Source organism: Neophocaena asiaeorientalis, unplaced genomic scaffold (assembly GCF_003031525.2).
Source record: "Neophocaena asiaeorientalis asiaeorientalis breed wild unplaced genomic scaffold, Neophocaena_asiaeorientalis_V1.1 scaffold246, whole genome shotgun sequence".
NCBI classification, from domain to species: Eukaryota; Metazoa; Chordata; class Mammalia; order Artiodactyla; family Phocoenidae; genus Neophocaena; species Neophocaena asiaeorientalis.
The window spans coordinates 2291665-2311942 of NW_020174551.1; the positions used below are offsets into that span (position 1 = coordinate 2291665).

Here is a 20278-nt window from a genome sequence, read left to right on the forward strand (position 1 = left end):
CCACATGCCGCGCAGCGTGGCCAAAAAAATAAAAGACCCTAACATTAAAAATTATGACCAGGAATTTTAACTCCCCCCCCAAAAAATAAATAAAACCTCCCAAAGGATTCATCAGTATTGCAAATATTATAATGTTGCAACAGGAACTACCTCAAATCTCTCAGCAAAGGAATATTAAATGGAAGCTAGCACCAGCCATCAACCATGTTCCTGCCCTTCAGCTATCTCCTTTATTTCTGTAGCAATCCTATAAAGTTCAAGTTTTATTTTAAAGATGAGGAAAGTAAGCTTCTTAGAAGATTAACTTGCCTAAAGTCGTCCAGTTTACTTTCCAAATAAACTGAATTAAAATGAATATTCGTTAGGCAAATTGTAATCTCAGCTTTACTTCCTAGTTTTCCACATGACCCTGGACATACATATTTTGCACTGATTCTCTTACTGGTTAAAAAAAAAGGGTTTATTAAAGAGCTGACTCTAAATACTATTCCAACTAAAAGGTTTTGCTTTTTTTTTTTCCTTCCCAAAGAAAATCATTAAAGAAGTTCTTTGCTTAACCTAAGAAATAATAAAAATCAAAATCTAATAATGAGATATAAAACAATTTTTTGACAGACTTCTTTTGTTGACCTGAGTAACTTCATTCTCTCTTCCCAAAGATGCCTGTGAAGTTGAGAACAATTTTTTATATACTTTTCCTTTCTTATTTGTCGTAATTTGCCTTTCATACCTGAAATTAATCCAACTCCAAACACAGTATGAGTGGATAAATTATTTTTAAAAGAAAGTTTTCTCCATAATTAATATGCACTAAATCGATGTACTCAGATTGCTTTAGATGGGCACATTTGTATTCAGTAAATATATATGGGCTTTCTTCAATGACACGGCAATAAAATTACTAGGTGCAAAACAAAGAATGGCATAGATCCACATACAATCGCTGATTGTCTTCAATAATGATGTTATTGGGATCTCTCATGTATTCTTAAAAGAATTTTTTTTAAAAAAGGGATAGGCAGAAAACAACTACTGGGGAAAACTTGAATTAGGTTAAAGTTTAGCCATAGGTATAAATTAAAACTGATTTGAATATTTTCTGACATTAAAAAACTGAAAAGGGCAGGCCTAACTTTTACTGGGTACCAAGAAAACCAGGATCAGATTAAACATTTGCTTTGGACAAATCACAAAACTAATAGTCCAAATCACTATCATCTAATCCAGTTGTTCTCAATCCTAATTATGCATCAAAACAATCTATGAGTTCTATTAAATAGATACCTATGCTAAACCCTAAAAATACTGAATCAGAGTCTACAAAGATGGGGCCTAGGCATCTGTAGGTTATAAAAAGCTCAAAAGATTAATGTAGTACATATTGTTCGTTGCCCATGTTTTTTCCTTATCTGGATTCTGATTCTAAAAATTATCCATTCTACCTCATGTGTCTCAGGGGCAGCGGATTCTACTTCCAGCTCCAGTAGCTCCAACTGACCTAAGAGTTATTCCATATCCTTTACCATTGACTGGCTCAGGGATGGACAGGTCTAAGCCACTTTAGATCAATGAGACCCAAGCATCTGGCGGCAAATTCTGGGAAAGCTTTTGCATGTTAAGAGGGCCCCTGGAATCCTCCCTGATTCCTCCACTTCATGTAAATGAACATGCACCCAGGCCCAACTGCTATTGGCAACCATCCCATGACCACGAGGGAAGCCAGCACTAGTATGATGCCAATGCTGCAGTTGAAAACGGGAGGAAAAAAACCCCAAAGGTTCCTGGTGACCCTTCTGAATCACTGGAATAGAAATACTGAAGCCCTTTCTATCAGTAGACTTCATGTATAATGATTCAATACATTTTCTTATTGTTTAGGTCATTTTAAGTTGGATTTTTAGTTATTTGCACCTGAAAGCTAAAGAGCTGTCCCACTGCAGCACTTTTTCAGCCATAACAATCTGTATTAAGTAGAAACCACACAAACATGCCTTCATACTTATTTAATCTGTAAATCTGAGATTGATTTATCTTTCCTATTTTAACAAAGGATAAATCTTTAAAAAAATAATTTACATCTTGTTATACTTCTCCAATATTTGAGTTGAACTGTATTTAAAAGTTTATGCTCACTGCATTCACTTCAATATTTACTCAAAGTTTTTGCTATAGGCTTTGTCTTGAATGTGCAAGACCATTCGCCGTGCATAGAAGTCCCTGTATTCCTCTGGTAATTCAGCCAGGGTTTTTAAGGCTCTGTCCAAAATTTGTGCAGCTCTTGATGCTGCTGTAGGATCTTTGTTTCCATAGGTATCCGTTTTATCATAGCATTCAGATGGAAGATGCTTCCAAAAGACATTCACTCCCACTCCAAACTCTTCAGATATTACATTATGGAACCATAAAGCTGGAGAAGTTTTAAAAAAAAAAAAAGTTAAAAATAAAAGCTACAGTTAAAAAAAAAACCCAAAATGTCAGTGAAATATCACGAATTGCATTATAGCCAATGCAAGAAATAATTCTTGTAACTAGATCCCTTCGTTAGCACACTCCCAGCTTTTAACAGAATCATTTTAACTTTTATGAATTGCCAACCAATTTAAAGTGTCAATAGCACAACCCAACGTTTAAAACCTTTGGAAGTAGCAATTTTTCCTTTTAACTTGAAAGACATAATAAAGTTATATTTGTTTTGTAGTTCTGTAATTTGGGGCTGTGTTTTGTGTTACTTGTTTACACTTCCTGAGTCACACAACCACATCAAAAGTGTTCATTTTTTATACCCAGAACATTTCAATTATTTGAGGAGTATCTTTGACCTTTTCTGACTCAGTACAGTACTTTTGTTCTCAAAGACTTCCTGTACAAGCTGCATTTGGTTTTCTAACTTGCTTGAACCTGCATTCACTGTAGCCTCCTCAGTTTTACATTTCTAATGCAATTATAATCGTCTTATATTTCTTTCAACTCCTTTATAATAAGTATATAAAACTAAAGCAAATATTTTGGTTGTGGAGAGGATGAGTAAACTTTTATCATATAGCTAATTAATATTTTACTTCTACTAGAAAGCTTCTTTGTTTTCAATTGAGTCTAAATATTTTCAAAACACAGGTGCTACAGAAATACTAAAGCAACACTACAATATAATAAAGATGAAATACTAGTCACATCCAAAGAAAGTTTAATCCTGTGGAAAGGAGAAAGGAAGATTTATAAAAAGCTACATTTTAGAAACAAACTCATTCTGAGTGCTCTAGGAGAAACAAAAGCTTAAAATATTTTGATTTACAAAACTAGGTTCCAAACATGGTTTTAATCTTAACTACTCTTTCTTTCAGAACCTTTTTTTCCATATTCAATGTAACAGGAAAAAAAAGTAACCATTCTGTTAAATTTACATCCGAAGATGGGACTTTTGCTCTTACTTCAAAATATATGCAAATGTTCAGTATTTCTGTTTTGTTTTGGTTTTTTTCTTCCTTTAAAGTTGTATACAGAATAAGGGAGAACTGCATCACCCTTAACCATGCTCTCAAGACACAAAACCCCAAAATTTAAGTAATGGCAGTGGATTTAAAAAATATGTGCTGGTTGTAGCAATCCCACTACTGGGCATATACCCTGAGAAAACCATAATTCAAAGAGTCATGTACCACAATGTTCACTGCAGCACTATTTACAATAGCCAGGACATGGAAGCAACCTAAGTGTCCATTGACAGATGAATGGATAAAGAAGATATGGCACATATATACAACGGAATATTACTCAGCCGTAAAAAGAAAAGAAATTTGAGTTATTTGTAATGAGGTGGATGGTCCTAGAGTCTGTCATACAGAGTGAAGTAAGTCAGAAAGAGAAAAACAAATTATGCTAACACATATATATGGAATCTAAAAAAAAAAAAGTTCTGATGAACAGGACATGAATAAAGACACAGATGTAGAGAATGGACTTGAGGACACAGGGAGGGGGAAGGGGAAGGGTAAGCTGGGACGAAGTGAGAGTGGCATGGACATATATACACTACCAAGTGTAAAATAGATAGCTAGTGGGAAGCAGCCACATAGCACAGGGAGATCAGCTCGGTGCTTTGTGTCCACCTAGAGGGGTGGGATAGGGAGGATGGGAGGGAGACGCAAGGGGGAGGAGAAATGGGGATATATGTATATGTATAGTTGATTCACTTTGTTATACAGTAGAAACTAACGCACCACTGTAAAGCAATTATACTCCAATAAAGATGTTTAAAAAAAAAATGTGCTGGTTGTTTTCGAAGTCAAGTATCAAAATTTTTTTTTTTTTTTTTGCGGTACGCGGGCCTCTCACTGTTGTGGCCTCTCCTGTCGCGGAGCACAGGCTCCGGACGAGCAGGCTCAGCGGCCATGGCTCACGGGCCCAGCCGCTCCGTGGCATGTGGGATCCTCCCGGACCAGGGCACGAACCCGTGTCCCCTGCATCGGCAGGCGGACTCTCAACCACTGCGCCACCAGGGAAGCCCCAAGGTATCAAATTTTTATACACAATTATGTGAAGGACATTTTATCAGGACAATACAAAGATTAACAAAACATGGTTTCTTGTCCTCAAAGAATTTATAATCTAGTCCCAAATGAGAATATCATATTAATACTTTTTAACTTAATTTTATTATCACTGAAAAGTTATTAAACATATTAAACTTATTAACTTAGATATGGAAAATAAACCTATATAAATAGAATTTGTTAATGCATCCCTTTAATCTTAATTATGATTTTATAATCTTTATAATCTTCAGGTATTCCGTTTTGCATAATTACAGATGTTAATTATATCACTGGTTACTAACAGTAACTAATGCCTATTTACTGTTCAAAAACATTAAGTGACACTAATTCAGACTGTAGAAAAATAATGCACACAAAAGATATCATAGGTATTAAGACTAACATTTTTATATTTAATAAAATCTCTAATCTCTCTTGGCTTTGAAATATATTTACTATTTCTTGGTAAATACTTAAGTGACAGTTCTACAACATGTTAATATTTTAAAAACAAAATGATTTTAAAAGTACAATGAGGTATAATCTTCTCCTAGATATAAAGTATCTTGTTTGAGATCCTTTAATAAAAGAATAAAGAAATTAGAGTATAATAATATTATATATATATAATGTTATATTTATAGGTTGCCTTTGAAAATAAGATTGTTAATATTGTAAGAATTTGTCTAAGCATACTTTAAACACACACACATCTGTGTATAAAAATCATCTTGTATATGACAGGATACATCTAACAAATTTTTTTACTAAAATAATCATATAATGGATGGAAGACAGAGTACAAATATTATAAACAGCAAATTACTGAAGTCTAGAAATCTTACCAGGAATGAATAATACATCTCCAGCTTTAAGGGAACATTCATACCGTCTAGCCTTGGAAAACAGTGGATATTTAGCTAAGTCTGGGTTATCTACATTCAGTACTTCTGATTTAGTACCTGAAAAGTTCCAAAAAAGGATAATATAGATTGAGCAGTTAGCATTTTTTTAAAAAGTAACCACAAATATAAATTTGAAAAAAATTTTTTTTCCTGTACAACTACTTTTGTGTACTCACAATGTGAGAATGATTACTATTCTCCTGAAACCTAAGACAATTTTCAATAACACATCCTTTATTTATAACCATTGACTTCCATGTAATATAATTAAGATAATCTGAAAATCTCATTCTTCATATTGCTTATCATCACATACACAATGGAGAATACATCATAATTAGGAAGAAGCCCTATAAAGTTTTTCTATGAGAATGAAGAGATTAAAAAAAAAACTAACTGAATAAATAAAATTTCAGAAATTTAAACTTAAAAAAAAAACAGTACCTGATAAATATAAATATTGGGCATCTCGAGGACTGAATAGTACAACACGCTTTTTTCCTGTCACTTGTATTAATAAGTTATCCATTACCTGAAGACAAATAAGAACTTATGAATAAGCAGTATCTAAAATTCAAATACACAGAACCAATGGTATTCCAAACAGTTAACTGTAAATCCTATCCTTTAATAAAGCTTGACTCACATTACCTAAAACTTATAGTAATATTTTAATCTAACAAGGAAAACAGTTGTGTTACACAACTGTGTCATTATTTCTCCAACACTGTCTTAAAATGGGAAGGATTGGCAAGCTATTAGGAAATCTGAAGTCAGAAAACTATTTGCCTTTGCCCCACCATTCTGACAGCAAGTATAGTTACACCTATTTGAGGCTCGCCTTGGTAAGTATCTATTTTACTTATCTGTCAAGGAATGCTATAAGGCCAAAATTAGACAACAGGTTGAAAGCACTTAGGAAAACCAGGTGTTGGGAAAATACAGAGTATTGCTGCAACTACTGCTAAACTCTTTTACTATATGGCCAACCATAATTTGGTTATAGGTATGTATCTTGATTTCTAAATTATTTCTATAGGACTATAACTTGGCAAATTTTCTTGATGAACCTATTAATAATGGCGCAATCCTGACTTTTCCTGTGTTTGTAAGGGTACACTACATTAGTACAAATTTTGAAAAATGTTAAAAGGCAGAGCTACATAATTCTCAGCTAAGGAATTAAAATATATACTAAGCAAGATATATTCATGAATATTTATTGAGTACATATCACTTCTACCTAAGCATTTCTCCTTTTACCACTAACACTTGACTTATGTAAACTTAACTATATAACTAGCATTCCTTTGACTTATTTTTAAGTTTAAGAAAAGCTTTATAATATTTAAGATAAAATGGATACTACATAAAATAGTCATTGAATACAGTTAAAAACTTTGAGTTACATCATTTTCTCACCTTATCATTCATGTAAATAAAACCTTAAAAAATATGCCAAGACTTTATATCTATCTCATTTAATTATAGAGTTACTACGTTAAAATCCTCCCGAGGGCCTCAGCTAAATTGTAAAACACACTTCTAAAACTTTATTAAATTTAACTCAGAACTTTTCAAAATATTCTTTTATCTTTAGAAACCTATTAGGTATTGCTTTAAGCTTTCTAAATTTCTCCACCCAACACCAAACCAAACACAATACTAGATTTTTAATATTTTTAGATACTTATATGCATCTGTTTAAGCAAATAAAATTGTAACACCATAGAATAAATGATCAAGATCAATACTCTACACATCTTGCTGCTCAATAAATACAGCAGACACTTGACATTCTCAAGGGATATACAGCCTAAGACCTTCAGGTGTCCCCAAATTCTTACAATTGGAAATGGCTCTCCACAAACTTCTGCCTTTCTCCTCAACAATGGTTCCATCTAGTCATGTATCACTTCAACATCCTCATACTACAACCTTAACATTTCTCCCACTTTCGCAGCTTTCCCCCTCATCTGGTGTCCACTTTTCACATGTTAAAAAAAACACTTCAAAAAACTTAGTATATATATAATGAGGAACCAAGAATAAGACCACAGAGAAATGCAAATATAAGAAACTAACTAGGCTTTGGCATTAACTAAAATAATTCACTCCCATACCACTGCCTTGCAGAGCACCTATTTTCAAACTTCATGTTTCAGCAAATTACATGTCAAAGATCTTTGGGGTAACCTCCAGAAAGTTGAAACTGTGAATGTTAAGTCCATAAATTCTAAAGAGCTACTATAGTTTTAGATTTCTCATTTATGTAGCATACATCATAGTGGGTCCAAAGTTGTAACCCTGGTGAGCTAATTCGAAAAACACTGGAAAAGAACTGCTCTTCTTTGAAGAATTTTGGAAACTTAATATCTCCTTCCAATAAAGGAAACTGCTTTCTGATATCTGCAACATCCTGCATTGAGAGAAACATAATGAGAATTTTAATAATAAACACAATATTGGCATAATGCCTATTTTATCTAAGGCTTCCATCAGAGCCCATGATAATAAGGAGGAATGGGGCAAAACTCTGCTCACTGCTTTAAAATACTAGGATGTGACCACAGCCAACGCATGATCTTTTAACTGAAGGAATGACAGACTATGTACCAAGACATTCAACAATATCACTATTGTTAAGCTTAATATGCTTCACTAATAGAAAAGTTCTTCCTACTTTAAGCAAGAATCATACAATTGCCATCTACTCTAATATTTAAGTTTAGGAGTCATCAACTTGAATATAAGTTACCAATTACATAAAACCTGTGGGTACTACTAAGGGAGAAGAATAAAAGAAGGTAAAGAAATAATAGTGCCATAAAGAGAAAAGATAGAATCTGACTTGATCATTTTAGGGACCACTCCTTAACACTGTGTCCATATCAATTTGATTCTGAATACATATATATGAATTATCCAGGATTTTTATAATTATTTTAGATTATATTTTATTAGCTGAATGGCCATCTGTAAAATATACAGTAGAACAGATTTCTTAATTGTGGAGAGATTAGACAACTTGTTACATTCAGAATGCTTACCTTTCTAGGGTCTTCTCCAAGTGATCGTAGGTAGTACTTCTCATCCTTAAACATTCCAAAGAAAAACAACATCAGTATTCACTTAAAAATATTAGAAAGTAAAGATGGAAGGAAATGAATCTGAAAAGCTAACCCTCTTAAGTCATTTTTGAAAAAGTTCCATTTTCTTACCCTTTGTACTAATGCTCTCTGGTGGCTGTATGAAGAAATGTCTCTATATGCCGCTAGTAATAATGACAGGATCCCAAAACATTAAGTAAAATAAATCCTAAAGGCGACACATACTTACCACATCTAAAGCCACAATGCTTAATTTAGACTTTATACTCCAAATTATTTACAATCTTAACAGTGTCTTAAGACTTAAAAGAACTCCCATTTGTATAGCACATATGATCTCAGAGCATTGCTAAGGGCCAACGACAAACTAATATAAATGTAGAATAGAAGATAAATAAAATACTTTATACTTTTAAAAATAAGTTTTTTAAAATCTGAAACATTGCATTTTATGAAGCTAAATTTATCCCTAATCACATAATTCTCAAGCCAAATCCTTAAGAGTCAGCTCATGTACGAATTAGAAATATGTCATTTCATAGTAATAAGTTTAAGTTGATGCTTTAAAAAACTGTCAATTATAACTTCACTGAGTAGCTCTAATAGGGAACTATTTGAATTATGATGCACTGTATTGCCTGCATTTCCTGTAATAATTAGAGAACTGAGATATATCAGGTCAAACACGGGGCAACCCAACTCAGGAATTCTGCCTCTTTTATACTTTCATTGACCATTATAACACAAACTTCAAAATATATTTTATTTACCCTAACAATATATTATACATCTCTGTTCATAAATTTTACTGAACTCCTAGATTTACTGTTTTTAAAATTTTAACTAGTACCATATCAGATAAGTTCCATAAATTTATTACTGGCTAAATAGATTTCAAAGTATGTTCTTTAAAATTCTAAGAGTCTCTTCCAGTTCTAATGTTTCAGGATTTAAAAGGTAAATTCATGTGGCCGGTACAGAGATGCACCGCAGACTGCCCTTCAAGAAAGGATTCATAACTTATTGCAAAGAGTGTGATTAAGTTACAGCTGCCAGCTGTTAACTCCTGCAGGTCCACCTCACCCTTTGAACTAAAGGTCATGCTCTTCGTGGGGTAGCCCCAGCCAATGACTAAGCAAGATGGTAAAAGGCCTAGACATTGCTACCCAAGACAGGACTCCTCTAAGAGGTCGTCTTCGCTCAGGAGTTCCACACTGATCTGGCAGAGAGACTGTCAGCTCTGTATCACCATCTGATGGCACCCTCTACCCAATCCTCTCCTTTCCTTTCACAGGTATTACTTCCCAATAAACCCTCTGTAGTCCTAATTCCATCTCAGCGTATGCTTCCTAGAGAACTGAACTAATAGTCCATATTCATCTTACTTACACACTCACCCTAATTTTTAGACTTTAATTTATCTTGTCTTGCCCTTTATCTTGTCTCTGTTTCTTTTACTTCACTTGACATTTCATGGCTATTTACATCTGTGCCACTCATTACCCTTGGACAGGAAAGGACTGATACCAAAGGGCAACTGAACATGTATGTTAAAACATGGCTGTAAAGTTAAAAAACATTTTTCAGGTACAGCTAATGGATTCAGTTTTAGTAGATATTCTAGTCATACTATAGAATACAGATCTCTGGAGTTTGCAGGGATACTGGTGGATCTAGTGTAAACATCACCCGATGAGAGAACTGTGAAAACAAAACATTTTTACCACCAAACTGACCAGCAGCCCAGCTGGCTCAGATGCAGACAATAGCTTTCTTCAAAACTTAAAAAGTAGTTTATTTTTCAAATGTGCTTTTGAGATAACAGAGTAAATTTTTTTTTTAATTTTATTTATAAAAGCCTCAATGCCTTATCTCAAGACATTTAAATTATTTAAAGCTGGATTTAATGTAAATAAGTAGAATTCTTCTGCATTTAATCCTGAACAAATATTATAGTAAATACACACAATAGAAGTCACATTGATAATAACAATAATAAAATATAGAAATAGTCTAATAGTAAGATATGAAAATAAAGTTCTCTGTTAGCATTTGAACTTGGCACATCAGACCAAAGCATTTTCAGAGGAAGTAATATTAATAGCTAACATTTAGTGAGTGGTTCCTATGTGTCAGGCACTGTGCTAAGTACTCTATAGATTTTATTTAGTTAACTGTCACAAAAACCTTATGAAATAGATACCGTTATTATTCCTATTTCATAGACGAGAACACTGAGGCATAGAAAGATAATTTGGACAAGGTTTGAGACCTAATAAATAACACAGCTAGGATATATGGAAGGCTATAGTTCTTACATATCTATTATTCTTTTATAAGAAAATAATTTAGTATTTACATATTAAGGCTTTCTTAAGAAAATGTGTTAAAAGCAGTTACCTCTGAAATAAAGAATTCCTTATGCTTTTCTTCAGCTGCCCTCTGAACCAACTTGCCAAAAGGTAAAGTTCTGAAATAAACACAAAAGAATCCTTGGACTTAGTAACAATAAATCATCTAGTAATACTCTATATACTCTATATATATGTATATATATATATATACATATATATATATACACACTGCTTGTTGGAGTTTGATATATCTTCTGTTTTACAATACCCATAATTTTTATTATAACCTATTATGTGGGATTCTAAATTTTCAAAATTCATTTAGCATTGAGCCTATTTGACCTAGGTTGGCTGAAATTTTGATTTCAAATAGATCTACAGTACAGATGGATCCTTCTCATATCAATATACTCCTAAGTTGCTGTTAAGAAAAATGTTTCTGGTTCTAAGGTATTTATGGTATCTTTGGAAATAAACCAACTTTCAAGCTTTTATTGCTACTAATTTTCAAGTGTCCTCGCAAAACAAGTCTTGTGATGAATGGGGCAAGCTATCAACACCAATGCTACTTCGGAAGAGACAACAAGCAAACAGTCCAATGAAGACAAAGCCCCTCTGCTTCTCACCAACCTGCCTGCCTTTTGGCAGCAGCACACAAAACTGCTCTCATCCTCCTGTACCACCCTCTATCATTTCAGGCTTCTGAGGAATAGCTCAGGAATTCCAGTGAAGTGACCAAATTTTATTCTTCTTAAATATTTCTGCCCAAATGCCTGTCTCCTTCCATCCTGGTGAACAGGGCTGAACACTGCAGAAGCAAAGTTTGTTTCCTTTACCTCACGCTCTTGAGCCTGAAGGGCTGTCTTTTCTCTGCCTCACATCCTATCCATTCAACCTTCTAGAATCAAATGTACTGCCCCCTATCTGCAGATGATATCTGTAATCTTTCACTCTTATTACCAAATATCTTTCCACTTGATATCTGTACTGGGGAGGTAAGATTTCCTTGTAAGAAGATGACCTTGCAATATTTTCCTAGAAACATACTGGGTTAAGATAAATGTGGAATGTCAGCTGTGAGAACAGGTAACATTGTTTATTGTAAAAAATGACCCTTTGGGAATCCCCCGGCGCCCCAGTGGTTAGGACTCCATGCTTCCCCTGCAGGGGACACAGGTTCAATCCCTGATCGGGGAACTAAGATCTGGCATGCTGTGCAGTGCAGCCAAAAATAAATAAATAAATAAAAAGACCCCTTATTTATTGCGTCTAGACTAGAAGGATAGTGAGTGGACTATAGCCACCTGTTAGGAAGCAGAGGACTTGGCTTCTCCGTGTGTAGCATAACTCAGTAACTGAGCATGTTCCTTGGAGGAACTGGGAAGTCAAGGTCATGAGCCATTTCATGCTGCTGGTTTCTGCACACTAAGTGGCTTAGCTAAGCTAGGGTGTTTCTGCATCCACCTCTATAGTCAGTCTTGTTCCCTTACAAGTAAGCTGTCACTTGGTGAGCCAAAAAATGGCTTCTGGATTGGTATAAGGACTCCCACTGATTCCAACCTGCTGGAATACTGTTTCCTGCCTTGTATCCCTTTGCAAAGGTAAGTGAGTCTGATGTCAGATTATGGACTAGCAGGTGTCAATCAGAATTTGAGGACACACTGCTGATAATTATGTAGAGTGAGCACTCCAAGAGAGAAGAAAGGAGTCTGTCATCTACTCAGACCAATCTACTACTACAGTTTTGGCTAATAATATCAACAAATTTATTTGTTCAATGTTTTCCATCTCTGACCTCACTATATACTCTTCATTCCTACCAAAGCATCTTTGAAGAGTTTGGGAACAATGTGGAAGCCTCTCTGGGCCAAAACTACCTCTGAAATTGGAGCAGTTGCTAAGGCTTAGCTTTTTTACTGGAGAGAACCCAAGACCTTTACAAGAAGAGGCCAGATAGAGTAGCTCAGTCCAGAGAAGCAGAACTCGGGTGCCCCCAGCAACCTTCTCCTTTAGGTCGTAGTACCTGTCAGAGCTTCTACAGAAACTAAGTTGAGAGAAGAGGAAATGAGTTATATGAATTGTTAAGTTCCTTGGCCTTAAGGTCTTATCTATCCTATGCATGTTTCAATAAGAAGGGCATCTGCTATAGAAGTTCCACTTGTCTGGACTGACATACAGACCAGTAAGGGAGGTAGTATCAAGGAGGGCTTAGGATTATTAGGACTTGGTAGAGTCAGGCAAATTTGGGTATAAGTCTTAGTTCCAACATTTAGAGCTATACAATCTTGAGTAAGTTACTTAACGTTTTTAAACTTCCATTTCCTCATCTGTATAATTATTATTTAAAAAATCTACCTCACAGAAGTCTAAATGAGTAATATAATCTAGGATGCACAGTACCTCATATATAGTAAGTGTTCAATAAAGGACAGATGGTGGGGTTAACAACAATGATAATGCAGCAGCATGCAGTAGTTACCAACATTTAGAAAAAGAAGAAAAAAAATCTTCACTGTTCTGCTCCCCATTTTGGAAAGGCTGCTTCGCAAAATCAAGATCAGGAATGATGAAAGTATAACAAACAATGAGAGCAGGATGATGATAGGAGTCAGATGATGTGATAGGCAGAAGCAGTGAAGCAAAGCTTATATAAGATTCAGACTTAAAAAAAAATCTATGGCCAGAAGATTAACAACTGTATCCTTTCACTACACAAGGCTCTTCTTTTTTATAGTATACTGACTCTGGAAGAACAGTGAGAGCTACCAAGAGGAGAGAAGTACAAGCTAAGACTTGGAAACATATTTATCTTCAAATGTTTAAAAAGCAGAAATGCAACCTTAATCTGAACTGATAATAATTATATATGTGCGTAGGTTTTCTTACTTTCTAGTCTCTGTCTTTGGTCTAGATGCCTCCCTTCTTTCCTACTCCCTGATAACGGCCAAAAATGACTAAATCTATTTTCCTTCTTACTCTAAGAAACTAATCTTGCAACTCCTTAGTAGCTGTAGTGAAAGGCTTAGAGGAAGCTGGACTAGGAACTATTACATAATATATGTGCTTCAAAAACATGTTTTGAGAAGTTTATAGGACATGACATAACATCAAGGCAACTCAAGTTGAAGTTTCAATACCCATTTGTTACAGCATTGGGCTCCCTGGAAAATAAACATCATTAACTGCAGGCTGAAAAATGCTCATCATTCCAGCACTTTCTTCCACTTTCTTGATTTAATAAAAAATGAAAAGTTCTTACACTTGGAAAAATTTATGGTAATTAAATTCAATCCATGGCCTATTAAAAACCAAAACTGTAATGGCAAATACTCAAAGGATCAAAAACCGAGAAATGCTTTGGCAAGCTGCTATATGGACTTGGGAAACTCTACTGAGAAAAGAACGGCCCTGGACATTAGAAGCTCTGTTTAACTCATCTTTCAACTCTGGAAGGAACAGTGAAAGCCACCTTTCTTTAAAAATCAGTCTTTTGTGAACAACATGGTTTTTCAATAGACTGAATTTGTTGGGAACTGCATGTGCTCAGAATTTGAAAGTTGTTTGTTTTTAAATTTAACATTTTTAGTGAAACTCAAGGGAATAAACTCATGGGAATAAATAGCATATTAAATCTATAAGGTTGTAGCATTTAAAGCTTTCAAGTTTAGATATTCCGCAGCATTTAACTACCTTTTACTTTTAAGACATTCCAAAGCATAAAACGACAACCATGAGGGACATTTAAAGTATTTAAGATTATTTGGACAAAAAAGGAAATTAAGCCTGATTTATCCAAGTTGATAAAAGATTATACCAAACATAGTAACCACTCGTCTTATATTTCTGGAGAGGGCAGAAAAAGAAAACATGAGCTTATACTTATCTAAAAACAATCTGGAATTTAAAAATCTTCCCAAAATAGGGCACTTAAAAATCAAAATAGGTTATAAAGGAAAACTTTAGAATTTATTACTCTAGATAACAATTACTAATGTGGGCGGATCAAGTAATTAATGAAGCACTGAATGAATACAGTACACCGAGCTTTAGGTGAATCTAACTTTAGTTACAGAAATTCTGCTCTTTCCATGACTCCAGAAGGTATTGGGTACACACTATATTTTTAAAATGGTCTTTGGAAATGTCTTTGTATAATTATGTAAGCTCAGAATTCTTGTCTTTAAAAGCCATTCTTTAAAAATTAGTAAGCTATTCCATAATTATATCAAACTAGCCAGAAGAGAAAATGCCATATAATCTTTGTATAATAATGCAAAAATATTTTAAAGGTTTAAAAAAAGTTATGTGTATCCCCAGAGTAAACCTCAGAAGAAAATACCTATACACAAAATTCTTACTAATGAAGTCCATCTGGGCAACTGCAGCAACATGAATCTTCACCTCTTTCCTCCCTCCAATTTGGCTTAGGTAATCCACTGTCCATTTGCTTGTACACGTCCCCAAATCAATTCCTTCCAACACTAGAGGTTTTCTCTGTGTGGAAAAAATCAACCAAAAATTAGGGAAAACCAACAATGTATCAGGAGCTGTATTTGGTAATAAAGGGATAAAAACAAATAAGAAATGATTCTTTATCCCAAGATGCTAAAAATCAAACCTTCTGACAATTCATGCTGTAACTAAAACAGGAAGAGGACCCATGTAATATAGTTAGAACAAAATTTTAACATTAGGAAATCAAAACCAAACAAAACAGAAGTGCCACCATAAGCTTAGAAACAAGAGAAATCTGAGTATTATTTAAAGCATTCTCTAGAGTGTTATTTATGACAAAACATACAACTGATTAAAATTTGTGCTTTATACTCAAATACTGTTTGCAACTTTTTATTTTGACACCATTCCAAACTTAACGAAAAGTTGTAAGAACATTACAAAGAACTCCCATATATCATTTACTCTGAGTCACTAATTGTTAATTTAACATTTTGCTCCACTTACTTTACCATCTGCTCTCACTCTTGTTATATGTGTACAGAGAGAAACATATTAAAGATAATTTAATTTTTTCTAAACTAGTTCAGTGTAAGTTGCTGACATCATGCTCCTTTATCTCTAAAACTTGAGTATATTTTCTGAGAACAAAGACATTCTTTTATATAACAACAGAATAATTATCAAAATTATATTTAACACTGATATAATACTTTAATCCAAACTGTATCCAAATTTTGCTAACTGTCCTTATAATATCCTCTATATTTTTTCCCTATATCTGAGATGCCACATTGTATTTAATTACTATATCTCTTTTACTCTGGAACAGTTCCTCAGACTCCCTTCTATGACATTGACATTTTTGAAGAGTACAGGCTAGTTATTTTGTGGAATGCCCTTCAACTTGGGTTTATCCGATGTTTCTTCATGATTAGATTCAGGTTACTCATTTTTGGAAAGAATGTACCACAAAAGCAATGTTGTGTCTTTCTCAGTGCAACACATCAGGTAGCACATGATATTTTCCCTATTATTTATGATGTTAATTTTGATCAACTGGTAATTCCTGCCTCAATCAAGTATTGCTACGATGAGTGTAAAAATCGTGAATAAAAAAAAAAAAACTCCATCACCTTCTACATGTACTAGTTGGTATTCTAATGTAAAAATCAGCTCTAACTTCTCCATTCACTTATTTTATTCACTGAGTTATATTCTACTGATATAATTTTGATGCTCAAGTTATCCCAGATTCGGCCAGCAGGAGTCCCTTCGAGCTGCCTCTTGTGACGTTTTACCTGAGCACTTCTTACTTTATGGAAAAATAACACAATCCAGTATCCTTTTACATCTCTGTCCCAGCCGTCTAGTCATTTCTTCAAGCAGCTCTGGTTTCTTCTAGTGGGGAATGCTGTTTAGAAACCATGATCTGGGTGCTGAATGTGTTTATGACTATTGGTGTGTCATTACTTCTAGGCCTTCTCAGTGGACAGAGCTAGGAAACACATGAAGGTGTGTATATACTCACTCCTCCCCAAATATATATATATACACACACATATTCTGCATATGCATATAGTTATATCTATTTATCTATTTCTCTTTCTCTCTCAATATGTACTATACACACACACACAATTAATGGATGTATGATGAACCATGATACTCCCAATATGGATACCTAATTCTGATCTTATACCACAAGATTTATTCTAATATTCATTGTTTATATATTTGTAAACTCCCTTCTCTTAGTGGGAAACCGGGTTCCTATCATCCTCAATGTTTAATCAATTGTACAATCCCAGAATTCACAATAAGTGCTTTGCAATTGCTAAGTTATACCACTGTAAAAAAAGTCTACAAACTAGAATTCAGTATTGTTTACGGTTCTTTTTGTTTTTAGACTGATATATAATCAAAGAACTGTGTTCAAAAGTGACTTAGGTTACTTCTCCTCCTCTCCCTTACTTAGGTTCACTTGTTACTTTTATATTCTATATTAGAGTTTGGTTGGTTTTTTTGAACCATTCCTTATCCTTGTTAATTTTATTATTATTATTACTGTAGAATATAAAACAGTAACGTGATCTCCAAAGTCAAAATTGTACAAAAAAGGTCACCGCATCTATAATCACCCACCTCATAATCACTCATCCCCTATATATAACCAGTCTCATTAATGTCTGGTTTATCGTCCCTGTATTTCTTTTTTGCATAGTGACCAAAAATATATATACTTTCTTATTTCCCCTTCTTTTTTATACAAAAAGTATCTTATTATGTATTGTTTTTGTAATTTGCGATTTTTTAAAAATTTAAAAATATATCCTGGAAATCACTACTATCAGTTCAGATTATTTCCCTCATTCTTTTTTACAGCTTAGTACACCTTAGTGTAAATGGACAATTTAATCAGTCTCCTATGCATAGGTTTTTAGGTTATTTGTAATAATTCGCAAGCATAATAAACACTAGAAATTTTCATACTGTTGGAAATATATCCCCAGAGTAAATTCCAAAAGAGGAATTGCTATATCATAAAGTAAACACATCAATAGTTTTGTTAGATATGCCAAATTCCCCTCCATGAGGGTTGTACTACTTGGCATAAAACGTGAGAGTACCATTCACACACCCACAAAGAATATTATTATTAAAGCCTTTTGATTTTTGCCAATATTATAGATAAATGGTATCTCAGTTTAATTTCTCTTATGAATAAAACTGAACATCTTTTCATGTGTTTAGATGCCGTTTTTATCTTTTTGTCAACTGTTCATTTTTTAATCAGATTTTTGCCCTCCCCCCCATTAATTTTTAAAAGTTCTGTACATACATGGGCTTTTACTGCCCTTTAATGAAATATGTTGCAAATATTTTTCTCCCAGTTTGTATTTTATGTACAATTTTAATCATTTATCACACCTGAGTCAGTTAGAAAGCCCTTCCATAGACCTAGATTGCAGAGAAATTTACCCATGTTTTCCTCTAGTACTTAACGTAGTTTCTTTTTTTTATTTAGATCTCTGATCCATTTGGAGATCACTCTTCTGTACGGTGTCAGATATAAATCTAATTTTATCATTTTCTAAATGACTGTGACCATCCACTTGTCCAAGCACCGTTTATTGAAAAGTTCATCTTTGCCCCAGTGATTTTTAAAATGTCGCGTCATCACATGCTAAATTTCCATATATATATAAATATCTCCAAAGCCTGGATAAATACTTGTGTGTGTGTACACACATCTATCTTCATCCAGACTTTCTATTTTATTCCTCTAGTCTGTCTATTCATGCACCCATACCACACTATTAAATATTAAAACATGTTAAAAAATCCGATAGGACTATAACCCCTCACAGCTTTTCTTCAGTGTTTTCAGGTAAAAATGTCTTGTTTTGCAATTTAGTTATTAATTTCTAGTTTTATTACATTGTGACCAGAGTGTTGTTTGTAATTTTCCACTTTATGAAGCTTAGTGATGCTTTGTGACATATTGTATGTCTTGTCTGGGAAGCCTAAATTACAAAACACTTTTTGCTATTCATCTTCCAAAGCATTTCCACATACATACATCATTTGGTCTTCATAATACTGTCCTGAAGGCATCTTATACTAACGTGTCCTGCAGTGAGGTAGGGAGGACAGCAACCTATCTAGCACTAGTCTCCCAAATAAATTAAGGCTTGAATCCTCCCTATAGGTTGCTAACTCCTAAATGAAAAAAAGTTCATCCCTGACTTTTGTAAGGACTATAGCTCAATGACCACCCTTATAGGTGTAAATATCAACTGAAATTGCTGGCGGGGGGCGGGTTTCTTTATCATGAGCAGGCTAACTGTAAACCTGTGGATTTTTTTTTTCTGTAAATATCTGCTGGCCTCTTTATTCTTAGTTTTTCTGAACCCTGGATTCTCTTGCAAAGCACGGCAAGTAAAAACTTTTTTTCCCCCATTAGTATTTTTCTCTGAGAACTAAGGTTCGAATTATACGTATAAGAGAATCGAACGTCTGAACTAGAACCCACGTTAGTTAGAATCCAAGACCACTGGAAGTTTGTCGGGGGATTCCCATTGCTTCCCCTTTTGGCTCAGTGCAGTGAAAAACTTCTTCAGATCCAGTAACTCGCGTAGACTGACAGGCGCCGTTCAAGCCACTGGCTGGGGTTGGGGGCGAAACCGCCTCTAGATTTTAGGAAACCCGATGGAAGACTGGTGGTGGTGGGGAACTCCCTGGGTTGCCATGGTAACGGTAGAAGACTTTGTAATCAGATTCCCGCAAGGCCGCTAAGCAGCTAGTAGGGCTTCTTGGGCAAAATATTTCTCGTAGCCAGCGCTCTGCCGTCAACCTGCTCCCCAGAAACGTGGAACGGAAAACTTAACAGATGAGCCAGTCAACATCCCCCATGTGCCCTCTCCCTTGGCCGCCGGGCCAACCTGCCACCTTAGGCCGACAGCCACCTCCTCCCACACCCTGGATCGCAAGAAACCAATTCGGAGCCGCTGGAGCGCTAGGGACGGGTATCCACCGGCTTCCCGCGGTTCTGCCCCACAAGAGGGCCTCACCTGCGGATACAGGTGCTCCATGAACTGCTCCTGCGAAACGCCCTCGAGCCGGGGTACCAGGAAGCACTGCCCGGCCATGGTTGCTCACGCCCGTCCTCTTCCAAGTCTTGGGAACCTCGGCCCTAACACGGTCCAACCGCGCGGACCGCCCGGAAACAGGTCCGGGAGAGAAAAGGTCCACGAGGCCGGCTGAGTCGCGAGAGCGGCGGGTTCCGAGCGCGGGTCTGGGGGCCGACGGGCATGTGGTGGAGAGCAGGGAAGTGGCGAACTCACCAGAGGTGCAGTAACTGGCCAGCCTGACTCTCCAGCCTCTTTCTCCGAGTCCCGCCGAGGTGGTTTCCCGCCGAC

The 20278-nt window shown here is 35.2% G+C and overlaps 1 protein-coding gene across 1 annotated transcript; it reads right to left on the minus strand.

The window, feature by feature from the left end:
* On the minus strand, window positions 1-20231 carry TYW5 (tRNA-yW synthesizing protein 5). Its single transcript, XM_024757370.1, has 8 exons — window positions 19931-20231; window positions 15241-15395; window positions 10948-11017; window positions 8488-8532; window positions 7719-7856; window positions 5882-5969; window positions 5378-5494; window positions 1-2407 (listed from the first exon to the last, which is right to left on the minus strand). The coding sequence occupies exons 1-8, from the start codon at window positions 20006-20008 to the stop codon at window positions 2151-2153; spliced, it is 948 nt and encodes a 315-aa protein (XP_024613138.1). The 5' UTR covers window positions 20009-20231; the 3' UTR covers window positions 1-2150.
* Between the last annotated feature and the right edge of the window lie 47 nt (window positions 20232-20278).

Coding starts and splice junctions, on each gene's coding strand:
- TYW5 (XM_024757370.1), bottom strand. CDS start 20,008: ATGGCCGGGCAGTGCTTCCTGGTACCCCGGCTCGAGGGCGTTTCGCAG. Junction 8,533..10,947: donor AGGAATTCTTTATTTCAGAG/GTAACTGCTTTT, acceptor GGAATGTTTAAG/GATGAGAAGTACTACCTACG. Junction 5,495..5,881: donor CCAATATTTATATTTATCAG/GTACTGTTTTTT, acceptor GGAACTTTTCAG/GTACTAAATCAGAAGTACTG.